This window comes from Thrips palmi, unplaced genomic scaffold (assembly GCF_012932325.1).
Source record: "Thrips palmi isolate BJ-2018 unplaced genomic scaffold, TpBJ-2018v1 HiC_scaffold_3, whole genome shotgun sequence".
Classification (NCBI taxonomy): Eukaryota; Metazoa; Arthropoda; class Insecta; order Thysanoptera; family Thripidae; genus Thrips; species Thrips palmi.
Window position 1 is genome coordinate 5,856,467 of NW_023144630.1, and position 24,539 is coordinate 5,881,005.

The window sequence follows — 24,539 nt, forward strand, 5'->3', positions numbered from 1 at the left end:
CAACCACTCTATTGTGTCCCCTTAGAGCTAGAAATCTCTGGGAAATCTGAAATCTTGCCCCAAAAAAGGCCAAAAACAAGCTAATTTTGGGCGGAATATCGGTTAAAATCTTGCGAAATCTGACGAAATCTTTAGCCTTAAGAAATCTTGTGTCCCAACCCAAACATCCCATGTGGTTGCCCCCTCGAGTTTTTCATAAGGCTTTGTGAGTTGGCCCATCGCCCATCTGAGGCGAAATTTGCGGGACACTTTGACCCCTACACGACACAGCCCGTCCTGCCCCTGTCCGCGAGCCGCACCGCCTCTCTCGCACCCTTCCGGACCGCGCCGTCGGTGCGAGGGAGAGAGAGGGAGAGTGCTTGAGCCGCCGGCGACGCGTCCAACACCTGTGCCGTTAATGAAGCCTGCACCCCGCAGCCCGCACCCCGACGGCCCTATAAACGCGGCCACCCCGCCGCAGCGTCACACTCTCGTCGCCCGCCTCCGCCATGAAGGCCGTCGTCGCCGTGCTCGCCCTGGGCGCCGCCCTGGCCGCCGCCAAGCCGCCCCCCGCCCCCGGAGCAGCCGCCGCCCCCTGGGCCGCGTACGTCGGCAAGCCTGGTGAGTCCCTGGCGTGGTCGGCGCACAGTGGGCCAAGGGTCAAAGTCCGAGACGCGTTTTGAGCTCCAGAGTCGCTGAATGGGACTCGAAACGAACGTGTGACCCCACCAATGGATTGCTCTCCGAACGAGGAATCCACTGGTGGGATCACACGTTCGGTTCGAGTCCTGCTTAGCGACTCTGGAGCTCAAAACGCGTCCAGAGCTTTGGCCGCCTCCACCGGTCTTCTGGCCCACTGTGCGGCGCGGCGCTCCAAGTCGAGTCAGGGTTTGACTCCGCGTTGTCTCCAGGCGTGATGGGCCGATCGCTGGTGGGTCTCGGTGACGACCCCGCCGCCGGCGTGGGCTCGCCGATGTCGCCCTTCCTCAAGCTGAAGCCCTTCCTGCCGGCCAAGCCCACCTTCATGCCCCCCGTCGTCGACCCGTCCGCGTTCATCGACATGAAGGCCAGCCTCCTCAACAGCCTGTTCCCGGGTGGGCTGCCTGCCGCCCCCGCCGCCCCCGTGTACGGAGCCGCCCCCGCGGCCTACAGCGGCCTGTCCGAGCGCGCCCTGCTCAGTCCGTTCGCCGCCCCCGCCGCCCCCGCCGTCACAAAGCCGCCACCCCCGGCCTTCCTCGCGGACCTGTTCAAGGCCCTGAACATCAACAAGACCGTCGCCAACGCCACCGCCCCCGCCGTGGCCCCGTCAGCGTACCCCGGCCTCGCCCTATCGCCCTTCGCCGCGCCGGCGGTGGACCCCGGCGTGTTCATCTCCAAGAAGGCCAAGTTCCTGAGCGACCTGTTCGCCGGGCTCGCCGTCACGACCCCGGCCCCCGTGGAGGAGCCCGTGACCGCCGACCCCGCCGCCGTCAACGCGGAGCTGGCCGCCACGCTGCAGAGGCTGCTGGACTCGCTGGAAGCCTCCGGCGCGCAGGACGTCCCCGAGGACGAGGTCTCCGCAGTCAGGGGTGAGTGCGCCAGTGTGCTAGCGCCGCTCTGCCTTTGTCGCACTCCTGGGGCGTCCCGGAGGGCACCTTAGGCGTGCGAGAGAGACAGGCCGGCGCGTCGTTTTCGCTGCTCGTAAACGGCTTCGCCGGCGGCGCCGCCAGGCTGACCCTCCCTTCCGCCTTGCCCGCAGCCAAGCGTGCGGCCCTGGTGGACTCCGCGGCCCTGGTGGCCGACGCCAAGGACAAGGTGGTGGACACCATCATCGGCCAGCTCGCCGAGCTCAAGAACGGCATGGTGGACGCCGTCAGCGACCTCGCCGTCGCCCAGAAGGTACGCTGGACACTGTCTTAGCGTGGTCCAGGCTCCAGCGCGAGCAGCACGTTTCGTTTCATTCATGCCGTTCCCCGCAGGCTGCCGACGCCGCCAACGCTGCCGCGGCCGCCGCCGCCGCCCCCAAGAAGCCCGTGTCGCCCTACGCCGCCATGTGGGCCAAGCCCGCCGCCGGCGCCGCGGCCACCACCGTCAAGCCGCCCCCCGCCGTGGAGCCCGTGCGCCAGAAGGTGGTGCTCCTGGGGCAGGTGTTCGACATGCTCACCGACATGGAGAAGGACATCGCCACCTCCATGGTCAGCCCCGTCAGCACTTTCGCCGAGCATGTTTCCAGTGCAACTGTAGACGCTTAGCTCCAGAGTCGCTAAATGTGGCTCGAACCGAAAGTGTGACCCGACCAATGCATTCCTCGTTCCGAGAGCAATCCATTGGTGGGGTCACACGTTCCGTTCAAGTCCCATTTAGCGACTCTGGAGCTCAAAGCGCGTCCGGGACTTTGACCGCGGTCTTCTGGCCCACTGTGAGTCGGGCGGTCCGGCCTTGTTCACGGTGTTGGTGTGCTCCAGGCCGTGCCCCCGACGACGGACGGCGCAGCTGCAGGAGTGGAGTCCCCGGCCGTGCCCGCCACCCCCGACTTGATGGACTTGGTAAGGGCCAAGATCGGCCAGATGGTGGCCAACGGCACGGCCGTCAACAAGACCACGTCGGCGGCCCCCGCGGCCCCGGCCTCGGTCTTCACGACGGCGCCCAAGACGCTGCGCCTGGTGCCGGGGGCTGAAGCTGGAGCGGCCTCGAGCTCCGCCCCAGTGGACCCCACATTCTGGATCCCCGACTCGCCCCTCGTCGCACCGGGGGCCTACCTCGCCAAGACGAAGGAGTTCCTGGCCAACGTAAGTGCAGTGCCCCAGTGAAATTGTTTGCCACACATGTTTTTCGTTTCCAAAAATGACAACCAACAAAACTGCAATTGCCAGTAAAAGTTGTCTGTTTCTGACAGAGATAAAATGAACTGTATGAGTCTGACCTGAATTACCTTTTTGAATGTTACCAGATTATGGCAGCAAAATCCACACCCAGCCCCATAGTGCGGAGGAGCTACAGACCATCATACTACCAGCAGACTGAAGGGTCTCCATCAGCACCCTCCCAACAGCAGCAGCAGCCTCAGGCAGGAGGGCAGCAACAGAAATTCAACCAACAGGTACAGAACACAATTTTCTGAATTCTGACTGCAACATTTTTAACGCACAGCATTATTTTTGTAAAACGTTGTCCCATCTTTTTTTTCTTAGGCGAACCCAGGGGCTGCTATTGCGTATCAGCTACAACAACTGCACCACCACCACCACAACCGTCAGCCATATTGGTGGAATTAAGATAATCAGTAACTCTGAGTTTGTGTTTTTATTGTTTAAGGTTTAAACCAATGGTCTTAAGGGAAGCAATGCGAGAGGAACTGAAAAAATAGAATAAAGGTAACAGTACAATAATGTTTTCAAAATAGGATCAGAAGGCATCCAGGGAATATTTAGAACTTTACTTGGATACATTATTGCACAATAGTGTTTTTATTGCAACATTTGGAAGTCCAACTCCCTTGGTCCCCTTAATGAATGACCATGGTTGAGTATATGTCTAGTCAAAAGTAGTTTGATGAGGTCAGCTCAAATCCTTGTACATGAACAATAAGAGAAATAAATTTTGTAGAAGAAACAAATTAATTTTTGAATTGATTTTTTTATTTTTATCAATGTTTTTATCAGCAGCCAACTTCAGCTTCAATACACACAGCAATTGGAAGAGAAGGTTTCTGAGGCAATCCTGCATCTTAGGTTTGTTGAAATTTAAGCTAACAATGCCTTCTATGCAGGGATGTCTCAAAACCTTCAACAACGACTTGTCTTCCCTCGCGTCCTCAACGAAACCAGCAATGTCAAACCGAAACCTAGGTAAGCAACTTTCCCTCGTAAGTTTGAAGAGCATTGTTCATGCCACATTTTTTTTGTATCAACCATTATAAAATCAATGTAAAAATGGCTACAAACTTACAAAGTTAGGGAAAACCAGAAAAAGTATACAAATGAGGTAGAAATTTTTTAAAATTACTGCGTAGATGATTGGCCATAAGGAGCTATGCAACAATTTAACACCTTGCGATTGGCATCAGTTTCCATATCCTAATCAGCACCTCAGAGTTTGGGCCTCACAGACCCTTACATAATGGAGGACACAAAATGCCAGTACACACAGTGTTATGAACACAACAGGTAATAGACATCAAACTGACATCAAAATACATGATATTCCACAGTAGGCAAAAGTGCAGTAGGTTACCAATAAAAAAGACATCACATGTTTTCAACATTACATATAAACTAACAACTTCATACAAGAAGAGTGAAAACTTAATAAATAAAAGATGTTTGTTTCATTTGCTACTACTTCATCACCTGTGTATCTGTCATTAAATACACTGAGATTTATTTGTTGAAAAAGAACTTGTTCCTTTTTGTGCCCACATAAACCCTAGGAATTAGTCACATATGTATGTATAATATTATTATGGTTGACTAGAACACAGATGGCTTTATTTCAGTCCATTTCATTGAAAATAATAGAACTAATACTGGACAAAATGCATATCAATATCAGCATTTCAAAAATATTAGAAAAATGATACTGCAACGAATACAACAAACCACTCCTTAAAAAAGAGCATATGGGCACATTAGAGCCCACAAAAAGAGCAAATTAAGTTTATTAAGCACTTAACTAACAACTTTTCCTGTGTGCTCAAGTTCTTCTTCATGACTAGTGATCAATTCACAACTCACAATTTAAAACAAACTAAACAGAGGACAAATTCAATGCAGACTATTGGTGTGACATGCAGCACCATACTATCTTGGTTTACACTAATAATGGCTACCATTATCTTTTGTTCTGGGACGATTTACTAGGGGTTTCACCACCTGCATCCAAAGTGTTAAGTAATGAATCAACACTTTTTGAAATTCTCCCCACAAATACATATGCTAACAAAACACAGGGGAGAGTCACAAACAATGACACTGCCTCAAAAATAAACTTGGGGGCAAAAATAGCCCAAACCATGAGGTGGCGAGCATGAATAGTTGCTGAAAACATGCATGCTAAACTCTGTAACAGAAAAAAAAGAAAGTTACTTTTATAAAATGAATCAGACCACTTTGAAACTCCATTTTCATGACACTCACCCGAAGCCCCTGCAGGAATATGTATCTAGCAGACAAGGTCGTGAGTGAGCGATACATCAAATCTTCCCGCTGGTACAGCATGAGCTCACCCTGGGTCAGCTCCTGGTCGCCCACCGCCACTGCAGCCCATCGGGGCCGCATCACACGCAGGGTGAGGGGGGCGATCAGCAGTAGTGGAAGCAGCAGCCCCTGAGATTGACATGCAATTTTTTTTAGTATTGACGGTTTGTGAAATTGCGCTGTAGAATGTACCATAAATGCTAACTGAGTATAGCTCACACCAACAAACACACAATAAATCATAAACTCACCATTAAAATGTGAGAGCAGAATGTGTTGATAATGACAAGCAGCCCTGGAAAGAATCTGCTGCTGGCTATATTTCCACTCGTGCCCACCATCGCTGCATCCCACTGGATGCTGGAAAAGGTGGCCTGATGTCCCGTTCCATAGAATGCGTATTGTGCCAGCAGAGACCAACACACCACAGCGGGCCATGATGTTGACAGAAGTTGAACTGAACACAAAAGCAGTTTTTTTCAGTACTTACAATTATAAATTTATTACCTTAACACATGATTCATAGTACGTACCAGACACAACTGCATTTTCAAAGCGCAGCATTGAAATGAGAAGGAGCAAGAGTGTGGCAGCGCAGGCACACAGCATGATGGCTGGGGACCATCGAGAACCAAGGAGGAGGCCCATGACTGGCACCAAAACCATTGCCAGCACAGTGAAGGCTGCGCTGTACGCTGTTGCAAGGCCATAAACAACAGGATTTACACCCGGAGTCTCAGACGGATCTGCATCATTGCTTTGACCAGAAATAATCTGCTTCATCTGGAAAAATGAAAATTATGAGTAACAGAGTTCATCCAAACAACACAGTATTGGTTTAAGGAAGCACAAACCTGGTTGTACAGCTGAGGTATGAGATTTGCGCTTGTTGAAACGGAGAGGGACTTAGACTTGCGCTTGTTTCGTACAACGAAAACACACAATGGACAAAATGCCAGGCTAATGATGGTGAGCCCTGACAATGCATAGACAGTCCAAGGCAAAATTTGCAACTGCCACTGCTTGAACATGCGTCCACGCGTTTCCCCTGGAAGCCCTGAAACATTTTTTTCAAACAATGCAGAAGGGACTAACATGGAGGAAAGAGCTTTCACGAAAAGAACTAACTTAATCAAATCCTGCTCTTACCTTGCAGAACCCAAAAGCTTCCAGAACAGACAGTAATGACAGTGGGAGCGTATCGGGCAAAGAGAACTGTCACTGAATATCCACTCAAGTTGCCGCAACTCCTAAGCCACATTCTAGTAAATGTGACCCACAGGCCAGAGCATATTAGCATGATCAAGCAGTGAGGGTCGGCAGACAAGTCTCCTTTCTTCTTGGGCTCAGATTGCTGGAAGGAGCTTTGTCCCTTGCAGCCTGCCTCTTCACTCCTGCATCTCCAGTACTGATGAGTGGCCCTCAGTAGAGCACTCACAGCCAGGGTGACCAGCACCATTCGCAGACGAGTGGGATGAATTTGCTGCTTCAGCCACCCCAACATGGATTTGGCGGGCTTGTTCGCAGGCCTTGCTCCCACATCCTTTGGAATACGGTATGAGTACACAAGGGTACACATGAGCGACACCAGAAAGAAAGACAGGAGCTGCCCTTCCGACATGACATAGCTGTTGGACACCATTGCCCACAGTGAAAACAGGCACACAATGCGCCAAATCATTCCCAAGTAGGACCTGCTACGCGGTGTATCAGTCCATTTGTCAAGAATCGTGTTTGAATTTTGAGCCAGAATCAAGGCAAGGACGAGAAAAGATGTTCCAAAAGTTGAAATAAAGTACGCTTTCTCAAAGTTTGATATGATTCTAAACAAACTTAAAATATAGCTTACTACAGCAGACAGCACCAAACCAATGTATACAACAGTAAGCTGAACTCCAGATGCTACAAAATTCAGCTTATCTCCATGCATTGCCTCAATGAGTAAGAATAAACAGAAGAGAACAACAAAAGTGAAAATCAGACCCCATGTCATAGAAAAAGTGTCAAACTGAACCCAAACTTTTTCACACATGATTCGCAATCCTGAGAGGAAATCAAAACCTTGCTTAGTCATAACTACAAATTCTTCTTCAGTGAGAACATTTTTTACAAGATCATTTATAGATGAATACATTTTTAATGAAGTTTGAAGCTTATCTGAGGTAAATTCATTGTTACGAGTGGAATAGGTTTCAATATAGTTCACAACTTGTCGGATATTGGACCACAAACTCAAAAGGGCATATTTCCAGTCTGGTAGAGGGTGAACTGCTCGTCGAAGGTTAGTTTTGGGTAGGGAGTCAATGATAACAGATCCCAAGTTGGAAAATGGGATTGGTATTCCGAGCGTAGTAGCAAGCGTTGGAACCAAATCTACTTGGCGTACTGTGGTCCCTTTAGGAGACCAGTTAGATGGTAAAAGTCCCAAACGAGAATAAACAAAAAGGGCAGCTGTTACTTCATCTTCACTCTCTCCTCCGTGATCTCCTAAAGGAAATAAAAGCACAGTAAGAAAGGGCACAAAAAATTATTTTTACAAAATGCAAATCTTTACTTCTTTTCAAACAGTGGTTTACCTGTTTTTGTCATGCCATGATCCCCAAGGACAACCAGAACTGTTTCATTATCCATGGTATTCATAACATTGCTGCAACAGAAAGAAGAAAAGTTAGTAAAGGTGTATAAAGAAAAAATAAATTGTGACAAAATACTGCTGATCTTAGAAGAATGCGTACCTGAGAACAGTATTCATTTCATCCAGCTTGCGAGTCATCTCTGAGTGAAAAGGGCCATGACGATGACCACAGTGATCCACTCCTAGGAAATGGGCGATCAACAAGTCCCAATCGTTCTTTTCTATTTCTGGTTGCAAATGCAATTTGATACCTTCATCAACAGTGTCCAAGTCCCACACATTAAAGGAGGGGAATGGGAATTCTCGCTCAAATCGTCGAGGGTACAACCCAGTCCAGGTGTCATCCCCCATAAACACTGCCTTCTTCCCTTTCCCTCTCAATTGGTCAATTAAATTGTCTTCGTTGATTTCAGTTGATGCGAAATTTGATCCCATGTCAATGAAAGTGGGCAAGCTGCCAGTTGTTAGTCCTTTGAGACGTTGCATGGTGGTAGTAGGTGGGTCAGCGATGAATTTGTACAATCGAGCATTATCTGGTTCCTGGGACAAAGCATCCGTGATGACAGTAAGTCTGTTTTGAAACGGCTTTGGCTCTTGCGTGTCGAGGAAGGAAGCAAATTCGTGCTTGAGGGCGTCTATCACAATTAAAATAACTTTTGCTCTTCCTTGAGAGCACAAGTCCTCTTCCTTGAGCAAATGCTGCAGAGGGCTGCTGCTGCTGGAACATTCCGATTCGATTCCAGGGTCAGCCGATCCAGAACAGTACACATTGTCAGAGCAGAAAGACTTCTCTGGCTGAACTTGCCGTCGAAGCAGAAATCCGCGAGAGAAGACCAGTACACCGCAAACCAATAAATACGACATCCATGACAAAAACAGGAAATATTTCCAAAACTTTGACATTTTTAAGAGGGAAGAACAACGAGAAATTAAATGTAATCCATTCGATCGGATAAGGCTTGAAACTACAGAATTGGCAGTTCACGACAGTGCACAACAGACTTCATTCTGCTGCTAAGATTTCCAGGTTATGTTTACTTCTATCCAAAACATTCACATTCACTTCCACATTGATATAGCAGTGCACAAACTTACTAAAACTTAAAAATCAGAAAGCCTTTATATTTGGAGCAGGACATTGATCATGATATCCTTGATTATGACAAATACTCATATAATTGAAGGAACTACCAGGTGTTTAACAATTTTATTTCATTGAAATTTTGTCACTTCTTCGCCTTGTCCTTTCCTCCCCCCTTCCCCGTACGGCGCTATTCGCACTACAGAGAAAGTAGGGAGGGGCAGTCCACTACCGACCACGCTCCCCACCACAACGTCAGGATGGCCGAGCGGTCTAAGGCGCCAGACTCAAGGTTTCCTTGCCCGCGCTGCGGGTCGAGTGTTCTGGTCCACGTCTGTGGGCGTGGGTTCAAATCCCACTTCTGACATACTTTTTTCGTCACCGAAGGGGCTTTAATTCGATTAAGGTAACGCTGCTACAGCACAATTATGCCAATCTGAACGAAAACGTGACTGTTATTGCACTTATTGCCATTAATATTATTGTTGATCGTACGATTATAACACCCAAAATTGCTCATGACTGCGACTTGTTTTTCGAAATTATTCTTCGGTTTCGGAACAGAGTCACCGCCAAAAATTTGAACAGAACGTCAGAAAATGAAAATGTTGAACCTGAGATCCTTGCGGTCTTCCTCTGCCGTTGGGGCGCACGGTCTAGCGCCCCCGGTGGTGGGGCGCGGGGCCACTGGCTGGAGTGGCTGGAGTGGCTGGGAGACTCCAGCCAGTGGAGGCGGTGGCGGCTCAGCAGTGTAGCAGCCGACGGTGGCAGACACCCGTCTCTTTCGTGCGGTCGCGCGCGTGTGTGCCAGTGGTTCCAATTTCGGTTATTTTTATTTCATTTTCGCGACAGGGGGAACACAGGACCTTCTCCTCGACCACTTTCAACTGGCTCTCCCAACCGGAGCCGATCTGAGGTAACCATTTCGGCTCGTTTTCAATAAACCCACTCCGTCAATTTTTCGAATGCGATCATTTCGGCAGGGAATGCCAGTGGCATTGTGGGAGACTGCCTTTATTTTGCGCGCGGTGTGCAGCGCTTTGGCTTGCTTGATTGCACGATTGCTCGATTGCACGATTGCTCACGCAAAGGCCGAGGCAATCGCAGCAGTCGCACCCACTCGCTCCAATTACCCGGCGATTGCGCTTGCCGACGGCGCCGACGGGAAGGGCGCAAAAACCATCTGCATATCGGCGTCTCCGTTACGCTTGTTTGGCGGTGGCTAGAGTGCGGCAACTTTCCTTGTCACTCTCCCTCAGTGGGCCAGAAGAGCGGTGGAGGCGGACAAAACTCTAGACGCGGTTTGAGCCCCAGGGGGTCGCTATTACAGTTCTCGACACCGGGGAAAAGGGGCGACTCCTGCAACAACCTGGGAATTCCTCGGGGCGGAGAGCAGGCGGGGGGGTCCCGTTCGCTTCGAGGGGGAACATTTTAGCCGATTTGTCGTGTCCGCGGGCTAGGTTTTGCGGCCTGCTTGTGGAACACTGGCCTCCTCGCCGAGACAGCCCGCTCCATGTTCGCGGCGTCGGTAGGCGGGAAAAGTGCAACAAGAGCGCTGTCGCGGGTTCGAGTACCGGCAGGGTGTTGCTGATTTTCGATACTTTTTCCGTTTGCCTTTTCTCGCCATTCTCATCAGGGGTTCGGATTGACGAGAGCGACTGGCGCTGCAACAGGTGGAGCGCGCTGCGGAATTTCCTCGGTGCGAGAGAGACAGGCGGGGAGGAGGTCCTTTTCGCTCTCTGCTGGGTGGAACATTTTGCCCCGAGTTTTGTCCGTGTCCGGGGCGGTCTAGGCCTGGATTAGCGGCCGTGTTGTGTGGAAACTGGCGCTTCCTCTGGCTGGCCGGGGCGGCCGGGGCCTGCACTGCAAGTCTGCAGTGTGGCGGCACTAGCAGTGTGGCGGCATCCTGGCCGGGAACAAGCAGTGCCAGGAGTTGCTCGCGCTGCCCGCGCCTGCAAGCCTGCTTTCGAGTCAGGGTCGCCGCGACGCCACTGGCTGGGCTGGGCTGGCGCAACTCGAGTCGTTATTTGGCAACGGCGGCGCGCAGTGGCTGGGATTAGACAGAAACGCGTCAAAGCTCGCGTTTTGAGCTCCAGAGTCGCCAAATGGGACCCGAACCGAACGTGTGACCCCACCAATGGATTCCTCGTTCGGAGAGCAATCCATTGGTGGGGTCACACGTCCGGTTCGAGTCCTTTCTAGCGACTCTGGAGCTCAAAACGCCGTCGAGCACTCTTGAAAATTGAAGCCATTTTCGCTCGACTTCTTGCCAGGTCTCGTTGACTAAAATTTAGACACGTCACCAAGAAAATTAACTCAATCTTCCTCAATTTTTCATCATCTTTCAGTAGAGAAACATGAGAAAATAAATGAAACAACACTAGACGGGAGCAATTTGAAAGGCCCTGGCCGTATTTTCTGGTCCGGTGGTGACGACTGGAGCCATTTGCCTGCGCTGCCTGCGCCATCGACGGCACGCCACTGGCAGTGCGTTTCACCCGCGCTCTGTCTCTCTCGCACTCGTGGGGCGCCCCGCAGGGGTGCGAGAGAGACAGAGACCCTGCGCGCAATCAGACTGCAGATTCCGAACAGTGCTTTCGTCGCTCTGTCTCTCTCGCCCCGGCATGGTGAGCACTGTGAGTGCGAGAGAGACAGTGCAGCGAGCGCGGGCAGTGCAGCTGGTGCAGCGAGGCGCGGAACAGTGCAGTTGTTCTGCGTGGCGCCCACGGCTCAAGCTGCTTCACTTTCGATCGCACTCACCCGCAGAGCGCGCAGCAAGCGCAGGCAGTGGTCATTGACGCCTGCAGCGAAGCTAGCGTGGCTGGGCAGAGTGACAGAGTGACGAAAACGACTCAGTCTGAGGGATACCCTTCAGATGCACCCCCAGAACCACCTCCGGAGAAACGCAGCAGACCGTTGGTTTTTTCTTGAGGCGGAAGCCGGAGCCGGGGGCCAAGGTTCGATCCCCGGCGACGGCGGCCGATGTCCGATGGCCGATGGCAGCTCCAAGGTAGCCAAGGCTGCGTTTTGAGGTTGGGATGGCTCAGCCCTGTCCCGCCTGCCCACGCCGCGTGAGGGTCGCGCCGAGAAAGTCCCGTCCGCCTTCCGGTCACTTCCGGTGGCAGTTACACTAGTATCGCCCTGGCGCGCAGAGGGCCAGGAAACCGCTGGAGGCGGTCGAAATCCCAGACGCGTTTTGAGCTCCAGAGTCGCTAAATGGGATTCGAATCGAACGTGGTGACCCCACCCAATGGACTGCTCTCCGAACGAGGAATCCATTGGTGGGGTCACACGTTCGATTCGAGTCCTGCTTAGCGACTCTGGAGCTCAAAACGCTTCCAGACTTTTGGCCGCCCCCACCGGCCTTCTGGCCCACTGTGCGCACAGTGCGCGCACTGGGCCACTGGGTGTGGCGGTATTGGCACTTTCACTGCGACTGGCCTGACGGGCCGGACTGGCCGTTTCCGCACCGGAAGCAACTTCGGAAAGGGAAGCGTGGCAACAATTACGGGGGCTTCACGTGCCCGGTGGTGCCCCGCCGCCACGCCGCGCCACGCCTCACCGGCAGCACAAGGCCCGCCGCGGTTTTGTAAGTTGAAAGCGAATGTTGGCAGTCGATGTCCTGCTGGGAGTCATTGGTGCACAGAAAACGACGTCTGCCCGTCTGTCTGTCGAGCCCGTCTCGGCCGTCCGCCCGTCCGAGTCTCTGAGTGGGTGTTCCGTGAAAATTGCTTTTTCCACGACCGATAGGACACTGGCTGTCGGTGAGGTCACCACGCTTGGCTGGGCTGGGCTGGGCTGCGGCGGCAGAGCGACTCCGCCTCTCTCGGGGGTGCGAGAGAGACGGGCACTGTTCGAAACGGCAAGAAGGGTGCAAGGGACGTAACAGCGATTCGCAGCCCAAGGATGTACCCGAAGCCCTTCCACGTGGTGCCTCTTCGTGTTCGCTGTCTCACTGACGCACAGTGGGCCAGAAGACCGGTGGAGGCGGACGAAACTCTAGACGCGTTTTGAGCTCCAGTCGCTAAACAGGCCTCGAATCAAACGTGTGACCCCACCAATGGATTCCGCGTTCGGAGAGCAATCCATTGGTGGGGTCACACGTTCGGTTCGGGTCCCATTTAGCGACTCTAGAGCTCAAAACGCGTCTAGAGTTTTGGCCGCCTCCACCGGTCTTCTGGCCCACTGTGTGACGGCGCGTTCCGCGAGGGTGCGAGAGAGACAGAGTGACGGCTGAGACCTCTCCACCCCCGTGTCCCACAGGGCGTCCCGGGCGATGCGGGATGAGGGACAGACCGGGCCACCGCGGCCTCCGCGGACTCGGTGACGGCGACCGGGACCGGGAGCGGCGAGAGCCGTTCAAGGACCTCAAGGACTTCAAGGACCTGCGGGACTTGCGGGGGCACTTCCCGCGAAGGCTGCGGGACCCATGGCGCGACACCAGGTTCTGTAAGTGCGTCTCTGTCGCGCCCCCGGAGCACCCCGTTGCGGTGCGAGGGAGACACGGCGGGTTCGAACACCGCGCCAGACAGAGGGCAAAGAGTGACACCTACGGATTCTTGGCACAGCGCTGCTGGCGGGCACCACTTCGGAGCCGGCCTCGCCGGACCCCCCAGGAGGCCTGGAGGCCGCTCTGGAGGCGGTGCTGGAGCCGTCGCCCCTCGCGACCCCTTCCGGCACCGCCGCCGCCGCCCCCGCGCCGCCCCCGCCCACCCTGGTGGTGTCCGCGTCCACGCCCACGCTGGCGGAAGCGGCGGCCGGCCTCCCGCGCGCCGCCGCCTCCGCGCCGGCACTGGCCCCGGCGGACGAGCTGCTGCAGGTAAGCAAAGAGTGTGTGCGACGAGCAGTGGAGGCGGCAAAAACTCCAGACGCGTTTTGAGCTCCAGAGTCGCTAAACAGGACTCGAACCGAACGTGTGACCCCACCAATGGATCCCTCGTTCGGAGAGCAATCCATTGGTGGGGTCACACGGTCCGTTCGAGTCCCATTTAGCGACTCTGGAGCTTAAAACGCGTCTAGAATTTTGGCCGCTCCACCGGTCTTCTGGCAAATCCACTGTGACGCCCTGGTCCTGGCCAGGTGCTGGAGCGGTCCTCGGGCAGCACGTCGTCGGGCACCTCGGACATGTCCGGGCTGGCGGGGCTGGGCATGGCGCTGGGGCTGTCGCCGCGCTCCGGGCTGACGCGCCGCTCCGTGTCCGAGCGAGTCCTCATCCCGGAGGAGGACCTCCACGGCCTCCACGCCGCGGCCTCGCCCTCGCCGTCGGCGCCGCCGTCCACCAGCCGCGAGAAGCGGACCATGCTCAGGTAGCGGACCAAAACTTTTGAAGAGAGAACGAAAAACTTACTGTAGTGCGAGATTTGAACCCTGAACCGTGACCACCTTCTTCCGACACGACAGGCGTAACCTGACGCAAATCCTGAGCTGCGTGTACGCCGTGTTCATCGTCACCCTGGGCGTGGTGGTCTACATCAGCAGCCTGGTGGCGGGCAAGTCTCCCGTGCTCGCAGAGGTGAGCACGCGCACTGGCACACTTTAAACAGGATTGAACAGCTTGAAGGGGTGGTAAAAACCAGGCTGCTGTTAGCACGGCCGACGCACAGTGGGCCAGAAGACCGGTGGAGGTGGCCAATACTCTAGAAGCGTTTTCATCTCCAGAGTCGCTGAGCACGACTCAAACTGAAAGTGTGACTCCTCGTTCGGAGAGCAATCCATTGGTGGGGTCACACGTTCGGTCCGAGTCCCAATATGTAGCGACTCTGGAGCTCAAAACGCGTACAGAGTTTTTGCCGCCTCCACTGGTGTCCTCGGGCCCACTGTGCGACGGCCGGATTAACCCATCGACACTCGGAGAATATTTGCAGCGGTGCAGTGAGTGCGCGAGTGCGCGCGTGCACATGCACCTGTGCGTCTGTGTGCGTGAGGCCGCTGCGCTGTGCTGCGCGGTGCCGTACCGCGGTGCCGCGGTGCGGTGCATGCCTCGCCTCGCCTCACCCGCTCGGCTCCGCTCCTGTTCACAGGCGTTCAGCCTTTACCTGGTGGGGCTGGGGCTGCTGTACCTCGTCTTCCTGTACACGGACATCCGACGGTACCTCAACCGCATCAAAGCCCGCCAAGCTTTCATCCTCGCCAGCGGTACGTCCATGACGGTCCATGAGTGCGACGGAGAGGGAGACACTCTACGACGCACAGTGGATTCGCCAGAAGACCGGTGGAGGCAGCAGAAATTCTAGACGCGTTTTGAGCTGCAGAATCGCGAAATGGGACTCGAACCGAACGTGTGACCCCACCAATGGATTCCTCGTTCGGAGAGCTCTCCATTGGTGGGGTCACACGTTCAGTTCGAGTCCCATTTAGCGATTCTGCAGCCCAAAACGCGTCCGGGATTTTGACCGCCCCCACCGGTCTTCTGGCCCACTGTGCGCCTGGGCGTTACTAGTGTAACTGCCACCGGAAGTGACCCGACCCAACCAATGGATGGGCTCACTTTGCTTGTCATTTTGCTGACTTTGGGAGGCCTCTGTTTCCAAGATAGCTGCGGTCAAAGGCGATTTACTCTCCCAGAGTATAATTGTGATTGTCGGATTGAGTTGATTATTTCACGGTTTACCGAAGTGACGTAGATTATCTAGAGCTGGTTGCCCCTTGTTTCGCATCGCAGCTCCCGGCAGCGCCGCCAAGTCCGGGGACGGCCGCCCGCCGGCGCCGCGGTCGCCGAAGACGTCCCCGAAGGCGTCGCCGCGGACGTCGCTGACGCCGCCGCGGCCTCGGCCGGTGCAGCCCGTGCCGCACGACTACTGCTTCAGCGACGCCAGCCACGCCGCCAGCTTCTACCTCAAGGTGGGCGTCATGTCGAGACGTCGAGGTGGTCGACGCACAGTGGGCCAGAAGACCGATGGAGGCGGCCGAAACTCCAGGCGCGTTTTGAGCTCCAGAGTCGCTAAATGGGACTCGAACCGAACGTGTGACCCCACCAATGGATTGCTCGCCGCACGAGGAATCCATTGGTGGGGTCACACGTTCGGTTCGAGTCCCATTAAGCGGCACTGGAGCTCAAAACGCGTCTCGAGTTTCGGCCGCCTCCACCGGTCTTCTGGCCCACTGTGCGACGACGAGGAGAGTGACCGACAGCGCTGCGCTTTGCTCGGCCTTGCTGCAGGTGGGTGCGGCTGGCTTCTGCTTCGGCCACCTGGTGCACTCGTCGCTGCTGCTGGCCTACCAGGCCATGTTCCTGCTGCAGGACCCGGACGAGTTCTACAAGTGCGCCTCGCCCGCCACGCTGGTCCTGGACGTGCTGTACCCAGTGTACTCGTTCCTGCAGCTCTTCTTCATCTTCAAGTACTCCAACGTGAGTTTACTGACCGCCAGCGCCTGCCGCCTGCCGACGCACAGGCGGCCAAAACGCTAGAGGCGTTTTGAGCTCCAGAACGGCTAAACAGGACTCGAACCGAACCTGTGACCCCACCAATGGACTCCTCGTTCGGAGAGCAATCCAATGGTGGGGCCACACGTTCGGTTCGAGTCCCATTTAGCGACTCTGGAGCTCAAAACGCGTCAGGAAGTTTGGCCGCCTCCACCGGTCTTCTGGCTCATTGTCCGACCGCACACGATGGCGAACTGTTCAAAATGCCGCCTTGATGGCCTCGCAGGTGATCATCAACCGGTGCGAGGAGCTGGCGCGCTTCGCCCTCATGCACTGCCTGTCGTCCAGCCTGTGCTTCTGGGTGTGGACCATCCTGCGTGAGACCATGGACTCGCTAGCACACTACGACCACCACGACCACCCCGAGCACCTGGAGCAGCCCGATGACCCCCTGCTGGACTACGACACGGACTACCCCAGCCCCGTGGTGGTGGTGCCGTCCGCGGCGGCCGCAGCGGCGGCGGCCCTGGTGGCACCGACGGCCTCCCCGGCGGGGCCCGTCGCCCTGCCCCTCATCACCTACCACAAGCGTGAGCAGCCTCTTGGTTCATTTTCCAGTCGCAGCAGTTCTGTAACCTAACTTATCCTTTTTAAAATTTTTAGGCGGGGCGCTGGACCTGGTCAAGTTCATGAACGCGTCCTCGCTGGGCTCGTCGGAGTGCCGCGGCTCCACACAGCTGTCCACCGTCCTGGACAGCCTGTCGCCCTACCTGTACCCCTTCACCATCGAGTACAGCATCCTCGTCGGTCAGTGTGGCGCCGCCAAAGAAATCGGCAACTGTCGGGCAACTTGAGGACCTTGTTGAACCTTGTGGCCTTGCTGCAGTGGGCGTGCTGTTCGTCATCTGGCAGAACATCGGCACCTGCAGCAACGCGGCGCCGGAGGAGCCCGACAAGGGCAACCACAGCAGCGCGGCCAGCACCTCCAGCGCCAGCAGCACCACGAGCAGGTACGGTGGGCCAGAAGACCGGTGGAGGCGGCCAAAACTCTAGACGCGTTTCGAGCTCCAGAGTCGGTTAACGGGACGCGAACCGAACGTGTGACCCCACCAATGGATTGCTCTTCCTTCGCCAGGGGCTCGACGGCGTCCCTGTGCCGGCCGCCGCCTATGTCCCCGCAGAGCGGCTTCGTGAGCAACGTGGTGCTGCACGCCGACTGCCACTCCGCCAACAAGGGCCTCTTCGCGGGGCTCATCGTGTTGGTGGGCGCCGCCATCTCCATCATCCTGTTCCTGCTCGCCATGGCCGACAGGTACGCTGGTGGCGCGCAGTGGGCCAGAAGACCGGCGGAGGCGTCCAAATCCCAGATGCGTTTTGAGCTCCAGAGTCGCTAAGCAGGACTCGAACCGAACGTGTGACCCCACCAATGGATTGCTCTCCGAACGAGGAATCCATTGCTGGGGTCACACTTTCGGTTCGACTGCCATTTAGCGACTCTGGAGCTCAAAACGCGTCCGGAAGTTTGTCCGCCTTTACCGGTCTTCTGGCCCTCTGTGCGAATGCCTGTTCGACGTTGGGCAAAGTAAGTCCGACACTGACGCCGACTTTGCGCACAGCGAGTACATGGAGGTGGGGCTGACGGTCAACTCGGTGACGGAGGTGGCGCTGCTCGCCCTCATGACGGTGGCGGTGATGGTGGCCTACTGCCGGCTGGCCAAGCTGGACGTGGTCCGCGCCACCTCGTCGTCCTGCCTGCTCGACCACCTGCTGCTGTTCCTGTGCATTCCCGCCTTCTTCCTGTACGCCATCTTCAGCATCGTCCCCGCCCTGGAGCAGCGCTCCTACTTGTCCATCACCACCATCCTCCTGCAGGTGAGTTGGTGCAGCACAGTGGGCCAGAAGATCGGCGCCGGGCGGCCAAAACTCTAGACGCGTTTTGAGCTCCAGAGTCGCTAAATGGGACTCGAACCGAACGTGTGACCCCACCAATGGATTCCTCTTCGGAGAGCAATCCATTGGTGGGGTCACACGTTCGGTTCGAGTCCCATTTAGCGACTCTGGAGCTCAAAACGCGTCCGGGAGTTTGGCAGCCTGGTCCGGGCCTGGCGCTCTAGTCCGTCGTTTCCTCCCCCAGGTGGCGCAGGTGCTGGTGCAGACCCCCTTCATCATGGACGGCATGCGGCGCTGCTCCAACTGCGTGAAGCTGCGCCTGCAGAAGCCGGGCCGCGAGCTGGTCACCTTCCTCATCGTGTGCAACGTGGCGCTCTGGATCACCGACACCTTCGAGATCAAGTCCGTGGACGCGCGCGACCACCGCGCCGACTACTACGGCCGCGTGCTGTGGACCATGATCTCTCACGCCACCGTGCCCCTCACCATGCTGTACCGCTTCCACTCGTCCGGCTGCCTCGTGCACATCTGGAAGTCGGCCTACGAGGCGGACAAGCAGCACTAGCCGGCGTAGCTAGCGTCTCTCTCACACTCAGGGTGCGCTGCCTGCGGCCAGCGGCGCGCCCGCAGGGTAGGCAACCCTTCGCGCGCCTGTCCAGCGTCTGCGATAGCCTCCCCGCAGGCCGACCCGGGAGCACCAAGCTTGTTCATTTTGTGCATCGCTCGCTTCAGCTCTCTAAATGTCTTTCAGTGAAACTTTTCCTACGCAATGCGAATCTTTCTGTGCGCCTGTGTGAAGAAGTCGCATGCTTGCGTCATTTCCTCCCCGTTACGGGAAATGTAATCGTGAGACGTTTAGAGTGGGACGCAAGGCGCACCAGTTTGGCCAACTGATTTGTGCACACTGAACCCGCGACTGTAACGAATACACGAACCGATTGTTATTTTTGTCTGTTGCCTCGAATAAAGCTGTTTTTTTTTTTTTAGAAAGCGTTGCTTATTTGCGGCCCGTTCGCCTCATTGGGCGCGCGTTGCGGTGGCCGCGGCGTGGTGCACAGTGGGCCAGAAGACCGGTGGAGGCGGACGAAATTCGGGACGCGTTTTGAGCTCCAGAGTCGCTAAATGGGACTCGAACCGAACGTGTGACCCCACCAATGGATTGCTGTCCGAACGAGGAATCCATTGGTGGGGTCACACGTTCGGTTCGAGTCCTGTTTAGCGACTCTGGAACTCAAAACGCGTCTAGAATTTTGTCCGCCTCCACCAGTCCTCTGGCCCACTGTGCGGCGGCGGCGTGGCGGTGCGGACAACCCTCGGAGGCAGCGCCGAGGTCCTGGTCGGGGAGGGTGGCGGCAGCCGGGGGCGGCCGGGGTGGCGGGGGCGGCGGGGGCGGCGGGCCGCTGCTCTGCGCCCCTCAGTGTCAGCCCAGCCGCGGACGCACGAGCACCGTGTCCGCCATGCCCCGGCCGCCACGCCGCCGCGACCACGTCCGCGAAGTCTAGATCGCGCCGAGCGCGCCGCGCCGCCGCGCCGCGTCCGAGCCATGCAGTGCATCATGCAGTGCAGTGAGGTGTAGTGCGTCACGCTCTAGGATGTACTCGCCCAGGATGCGGCGAACGTCGTGCCCGGCCCTGCAGGCCCTTTGCGCCCTGCTCGTGTCCTTGTTCGGTGAGTGGCCAGGACGCCGTCGACGCCGTCGGCGAGGTGACAGGTGGTGGTGACCGGACGCCGCCAGCGTAGAAAAAAAACTTCTTTTTAATTTTTTACATAGTTATACCGGGAATTTTTCTGTCGTACATGACAGTGTCGAAAGCATTTCCGGAGGACTCACGCACACATCCTATGGTCCAAAAACCGAAAATTTCTGACAACAAAAAAAAGGGGGGCAAAAGCGCTTGTAATCCCACAGCGGGGCTAACGAACCGCCACACTGTGAACAAGTAGCGTGCGAGAGAGACGACGCTCGCCTGTAACGACCACTGCCCCTGCGGATTAGGGCCGAGCGAGAGAGACGCGGGGAGAGAGAGAGAGAGAGAGAGAGAGAGAGAGAGAGAGAGAGAGAGAGAGAGAGAGAGAGAGAGAGAGAGAGAGAGAGAGAGAGAGAGAGAGAGAGAGAGAGAGAGAGAGAGAGAGGAGGGTGTCTGCAGGGCGGACCCTGAAGAAGAAGCGTGTGAGATTTCACACCTCATGGCCCGTCCGATATACGAATGCAACCACGGCTCTGCATCCGGGGGACTTCCGCTGAGACTTTCTGAGAAGACTTCTGGTGAGACTTGAGCGTAGACTTGGAAGGGGACTTTCAGTGGCGTGGTGGTGACTCCGTGACTCCCTCCCTTGGACGGGACGGACGGGACGGGACGCGCGTGTGTACAGAAGGACGAATGAATGAGATTAGAATGGACGGGCTAAATGGAGCGGTCTCCTTAAGTCTGTGATTGGAGGGGATTACTTAGGCTCCGCTTGAGCAGAGCGCCAAGAAGCGTTTCCAAATTTGAAATCCCCACCCTCCCTTATTGAAACAGTGTAGGTCGGCTCGACCGCCGATGCACAGTGGGCCAGAGGAACGGCGGAGGCGGCCTAAATTCTAGACGCGTTTTGAGCTCCAGAGTCGCTAAGTGGGACTCGAACCGAGTGTGTGACCCCACCAATGGATTGCTCTATGAACGAGGAATCCATTGGTGGGGTCACACGTTCGGTTCGAGTCCTGTTTAGCGACTCTGGAGCTGAAAGCACATCCGGGATTTTGGCCGCCTCCACCGGTCTTCTGGCCCACTGTGGTCGATCGGATTTCGGTGCAGAGTGCGTGTTTATAGGGCCGTTCTGGCGCGGGTAGCGAGGCGAGCGAGGTATCGAAATGATGTGCGGCTGCACCCGTACGTTACCTTGCTCAGGGTTCGATCTTAAATCCGTTGCACGTGCAACTCGAATCTCTCTCGCCCATGAATATGGAATGACCAGTGACCTGGCCGTCCAGGCCCTCCGTCCCCAGTCGCTGGCGGTCGCTGGCTCTTTTTCAATCTTCCATGAGCATGTCTGCGCGGCGCGGCCGTCCCCTCCTGGCAGCCCTGCCTCGGCCTGGCAGCCGCAAACCCCATGAATCGGCAACGACGTCCCCAGAAATTAAGTCGATCAGGAACGCCACTTGTCCATGCATGCGGGGCTGGAGCCAAAGTGAGAGCGCTCCAGCGGCCCCTGGAATCTTTCACGCACCATCCCCCAAATCTCACTCACTCACTCACACACACACACACACACACACACTCTGTCTGTCTGTCTGTCTGTCTGTCTGTCTGTCTGTCTGTCTGCCTGTCTGTCTGTCTGTCTGTCTGTCTGTCTGTCTGTCTGTCTGTCTGTCTCTCTCTCTCTCTCTCTCTCTCTCTCTCTCTGACACCCTGACTTCCCCCCAGGCGGCCCCAGACCCCAGGTCGGCGGTGCATCCAGACAGCTATAACTCAGATCATGATTCGCTCGCTGCTCAACTCGGCAGCAAATTCCGGGACGGGGGGAACCCTACGACAACAACTACTCATCTTCAACGGATGACCGGAAAGACGGGGGGGAAAAGCTGGGAAGAAAAAAAACAAGCGCGCCGATTCCTCTCTTCCTTTTTCCGCAGGTTGCAATAAGCGAGAGAGCGAGAGGGATGGAGTGAAGGATGGCAAGTCTCCCCTTCGGTGCCTTCGGTCCTTCCGACCTGAAACAACAAAAACCGTCAAAATCAAGTCCAGCTTCGTTCGGCCGTCAATTCACGCCCTTTCCTACCCGAAATACTGATTTAATTCTTTTCGCTCATCACTGCCGGATTTGGCGCGCTCCGATCGCAGCCGTGGCGCTTTGATGCAGAGGCAATTTGTCGCTCAGGGGGACTCAGGCGGCCGAATAAACCAACTCAAAGCGAATGAGAGACGAACGCAACTTTGCGATAACCGCGTTTGATGTGCAACAACTTGCAGCGCTTGGATTTTTCAGAGGTCGGCAACGTGGTGCACGGTGAAAGCGGCTCACGGTTTTCTCAGGAACTCGGGAATCGCCTATGTCTCTTTGGTCTCTAGCATAGGCTTCCTGGGAAAACCAGTGGGCCAGAAGACCGGTGGAGGCGGCCAAAACTCTAGACGCGTTTCGAGCTCCAGAGTCGCTAAATGGGACTCGAACCGAACGTGTGACCCCACCAATGGGTTCCTCGTTCGAAAAGCAATCCATTGGTGGGGTCACACGTTTGGTTCAAGCCCAACTTAGCGACTTCGGAGCACAAAACGCGTCCGGATTTTTGTCCGCGCCCACCGGTCTTCTGGCCCACTGTGCGGCCTGCTTGAGTCGTTGGCCAACCTGCTCCGCGTCGCCCCGCCTGCCCCCCCCCCCCCCCCCCCGCTCTGCGTACGTCGGCCGGCCTGAGCCTCGCGACAATGGCGGCGCCCCATTTAATTACCATACAAAAACGATGCTCGCCTTAATCGTGGATTCAAGCAAGGAATTCATAAAGCGAGGCAAAGTTTGCCGGCTTATCGGCCCTTGTGCCGGGCCCCTGAGCCGCCCCCGGGCCGCCAGCCCGATGCGTACTGCGTGCGGGGCCGGGCCGGCCCGAGCGACAACTTCTTCTCATTCGGAGTGTGAAATTCGCCCCAGAGAAACCAAGTGTGCACAGATGAAATATATGGCTGTTTTTAAAGCTCATGCATCACCAGCTAGTCGGCAGTAACTCGTGTTTCGCCCGCTCGACCCCCTGTGGGGCCTCCAGGGCCCCCGGGGCCCGCTGGTCCTCCAGGAAAACCCTGCTAAAATTTCTCACTACACCGACAGCCTTTGGTTAATTTGGTCAGTCATTGTGAGGCTGAAGGGGTGAAATTGGAGAGGGTCGTGTGAGGTTGAACCACCTCCCCCCCCCCTCCCCTCCCCTCCCCTCCCCTCCGGCTCTCTTCTCGGTGTGCCCAGGCTGCTTGTCGTCGCTCTGTCTCTCTCGCACTCGAGGGGCCTCCCGTCTCGGTGTGAGAGAGACAGAGCGACGACTCTCGGAATCAGTGTGCTGGCTGCTGAGTCGCCCACCCGCCAGCCAGCCAGCCAGCAGCCAGAGAATACTTCAAGTGTTTCCAAACTAATTAATGCAATCGCCTGACAGACCAATGAACTGCAAACAGGACAAGTGTTTCCTGCTTCCCTGCCTTTCCGACTCGAGCGGGAAAAAAGTTTTCCCAGCCGAACATGGAAAAATAAGACATAAAACCGAAACCGTTGAAAAAAAAATAATTAAAATAAATAATTATATTTCAAAAAGAAAAATCTGTTTGGATTTGAACTCGGGTCCTTCCGGGTACACCTCCACGAACAATGATATTTCTGAGAGAGGGGGAGAGAGAGAGAGAGAGAGAGAGGGGTGGGGAGAGGAGAGAGAGAGGGAGAGAGAGAGAGAGGGAGAGAGAGAGAGAGAGAGAAGAGGAGGAGAGAGAGAGAGAAAAAAGGGGAAAAACGGTAGCGTAAACAAGCTCTGTCCTTCCCTCACGCGCTCACGCGTGCCGCCCTGTATGCGCACGCCGCACCTGTCACGGCCCGGCGAGGCTCACGGCCCGCAGCGAGGCCCACGGCCCCGGCATTTGAATATGAATCGGACGCCCTTCTTAGGCTGGCTCTGTCTTCCAACTTTGCACTCTCTGTTCGCGAGGCCGTTATTTACTCACCTCTCGCTCTCGCCTGCTCGCCTCGCGACCAAGAGTTATGACGGCGTTGCTGCTGGCAGGGGGCTGGCACGGGCTGCGGCCTGCACCCCTGCAGGCCTGCCCTCCCCCTCCCTTCCCCCTCCCCTCCCCCCCCCGTCCCCTCCCCCTCCCCCCCTCCCCCGGTCCGGCGCAAACAAGAGTGTGAAGCACTACGCAAAATGCGCGCCGGGACGCGGAACTCTCGAATTCGCCGCCGCGTGTCTCTGCAGTAAAATTAGTCATTTTTGACAGAGTAATTACAGCTGTATGCCCCACAGCTGCTCCCCCCCCCCCCCCCCTTTTTTTCCACGGCCTCCAGAATTTTTTTCCTCCCTTTTCTCTCTCTCTCTCTTTTCTCTCTCTCTCTCTCACACACAAAACACCCCACACACACACACACACACACACACAGTTTTCTCTAATCTCGTTTAGGTCCCGCCGATGCCCTTGAAATAGTCACGGCGCGCTTTTCCATCGCAGTTGCCCCACTTGGGCAGTGCGCACTCCACACCTACACACACGCGCGCGCGCGCGCGGCGCGCACACCCCACACACACACACACACACACCCCACACACACGCCCCCCACGCACGCACACACGCAGGCAGCAGGTTTAGTCCATGAACATTTTCCCCTTTTAAACCCCCCGCCTCGGTCCCAAAGCCTCACTCCGGAGGCCGGGACGCCCTAAAACAAAGGCATCGGAAAATGCTAAAAAAAAGAGAGCGG

General features: G+C 55.9%; 4 protein-coding genes and 1 non-coding gene across 5 annotated transcripts in view; 4 read left to right on the forward strand and 1 right to left on the reverse strand.

The window, feature by feature from the left end:
- Positions 1–481: 481 nt before the first annotated feature.
- Positions 482–3,578, forward strand: LOC117648125 (ice-structuring glycoprotein-like). Its single transcript, XM_034390372.1, has 7 exons — positions 482–600; positions 891–1,547; positions 1,718–1,857; positions 1,938–2,153; positions 2,424–2,747; positions 2,909–3,058; positions 3,150–3,578. The coding sequence occupies exons 1-7, from the start codon at positions 489–491 to the stop codon at positions 3,231–3,233; spliced, it is 1,683 nt and encodes a 560-aa protein (XP_034246263.1). The 5' UTR covers positions 482–488; the 3' UTR covers positions 3,234–3,578.
- On the reverse strand, positions 3,579–8,890 carry LOC117648124 (GPI ethanolamine phosphate transferase 3). The gene is made up of 8 exons (XM_034390371.1): positions 7,889–8,890; positions 7,730–7,800; positions 6,303–7,640; positions 6,008–6,210; positions 5,687–5,936; positions 5,405–5,610; positions 5,094–5,282; positions 3,579–5,016 (listed from the first exon to the last, which is right to left on the reverse strand). The coding sequence occupies exons 1-8, from the start codon at positions 8,689–8,691 to the stop codon at positions 4,789–4,791; spliced, it is 3,288 nt and encodes a 1,095-aa protein (XP_034246262.1). The 5' UTR covers positions 8,692–8,890; the 3' UTR covers positions 3,579–4,788.
- A 233-nt stretch (positions 8,891–9,123) lies between these two features.
- On the forward strand, positions 9,124–9,236 carry Trnal-caa. Its single transcript has 2 exons — positions 9,124–9,161; positions 9,191–9,236. It is a non-coding gene; the product is annotated as a tRNA-Leu (tRNA).
- A 3,916-nt stretch (positions 9,237–13,152) lies between these two features.
- On the forward strand, positions 13,153–18,687 carry LOC117648450 (proton channel OtopLc-like). Its single transcript, XM_034390954.1, has 11 exons — positions 13,153–13,313; positions 14,270–14,381; positions 14,890–15,018; positions 15,590–15,709; positions 16,029–16,217; positions 16,519–16,719; positions 16,919–17,039; positions 17,119–17,176; positions 17,401–17,544; positions 17,849–18,104; positions 18,367–18,687. Exons 1-11 carry the CDS (start codon positions 13,153–13,155, stop codon positions 18,685–18,687), a joined length of 1,812 nt encoding a protein of 603 aa, XP_034246845.1.
- A 937-nt stretch (positions 18,688–19,624) lies between these two features.
- LOC117648460 overlaps positions 19,625–24,539 on the forward strand; it is a 119,799-nt gene continuing 114,884 nt past the window's right edge. The window contains exon 1 of the mRNA XM_034390965.1: positions 19,625–19,790. Within this exon, the coding sequence (XP_034246856.1) occupies positions 19,715–19,790 (76 nt within the window). The 5' untranslated portion in view covers positions 19,625–19,714. The remainder of the gene's footprint in view (positions 19,791–24,539) is intronic.

What these genes read in the sequence shown, in the direction of transcription:
- LOC117648124 (XM_034390371.1), bottom strand. Translation starts at nt 8,691, where the DNA reads ATGTCAAAGTTTTGGAAATATTTCCTGTTTTTGTCATGGATGTCGTAT. An exon ending in GAAATGAATACTGTTCTCAG is followed by an intron (nt 7,801 to 7,888) that starts GTACGCATTCTT and finishes TTTCTGTTGCAG; the next exon opens with CAATGTTATGAATACCATGG. An exon ending in TGAAAATGCAGTTGTGTCTG is followed by an intron (nt 5,611 to 5,686) that starts GTACGTACTATG and finishes TTTTGTGTTCAG; the next exon opens with TTCAACTTCTGTCAACATCA.
- LOC117648125 (XM_034390372.1), top strand. Translation starts at nt 489, where the DNA reads ATGAAGGCCGTCGTCGCCGTGCTCGCCCTGGGCGCCGCCCTGGCCGCC. An exon ending in CGCGTACGTCGGCAAGCCTG is followed by an intron (nt 601 to 890) that starts GTGAGTCCCTGG and finishes CGTTGTCTCCAG; the next exon opens with GCGTGATGGGCCGATCGCTG. An exon ending in AGGACATCGCCACCTCCATG is followed by an intron (nt 2,154 to 2,423) that starts GTCAGCCCCGTC and finishes GGTGTGCTCCAG; the next exon opens with GCCGTGCCCCCGACGACGGA.
- LOC117648450 (XM_034390954.1), top strand. Translation starts at nt 13,153, where the DNA reads ATGAGGGACAGACCGGGCCACCGCGGCCTCCGCGGACTCGGTGACGGC. An exon ending in CCGCCAGCTTCTACCTCAAG is followed by an intron (nt 15,710 to 16,028) that starts GTGGGCGTCATG and finishes GCCTTGCTGCAG; the next exon opens with GTGGGTGCGGCTGGCTTCTG. An exon ending in CGAGTACAGCATCCTCGTCG is followed by an intron (nt 17,040 to 17,118) that starts GTCAGTGTGGCG and finishes GCCTTGCTGCAG; the next exon opens with TGGGCGTGCTGTTCGTCATC.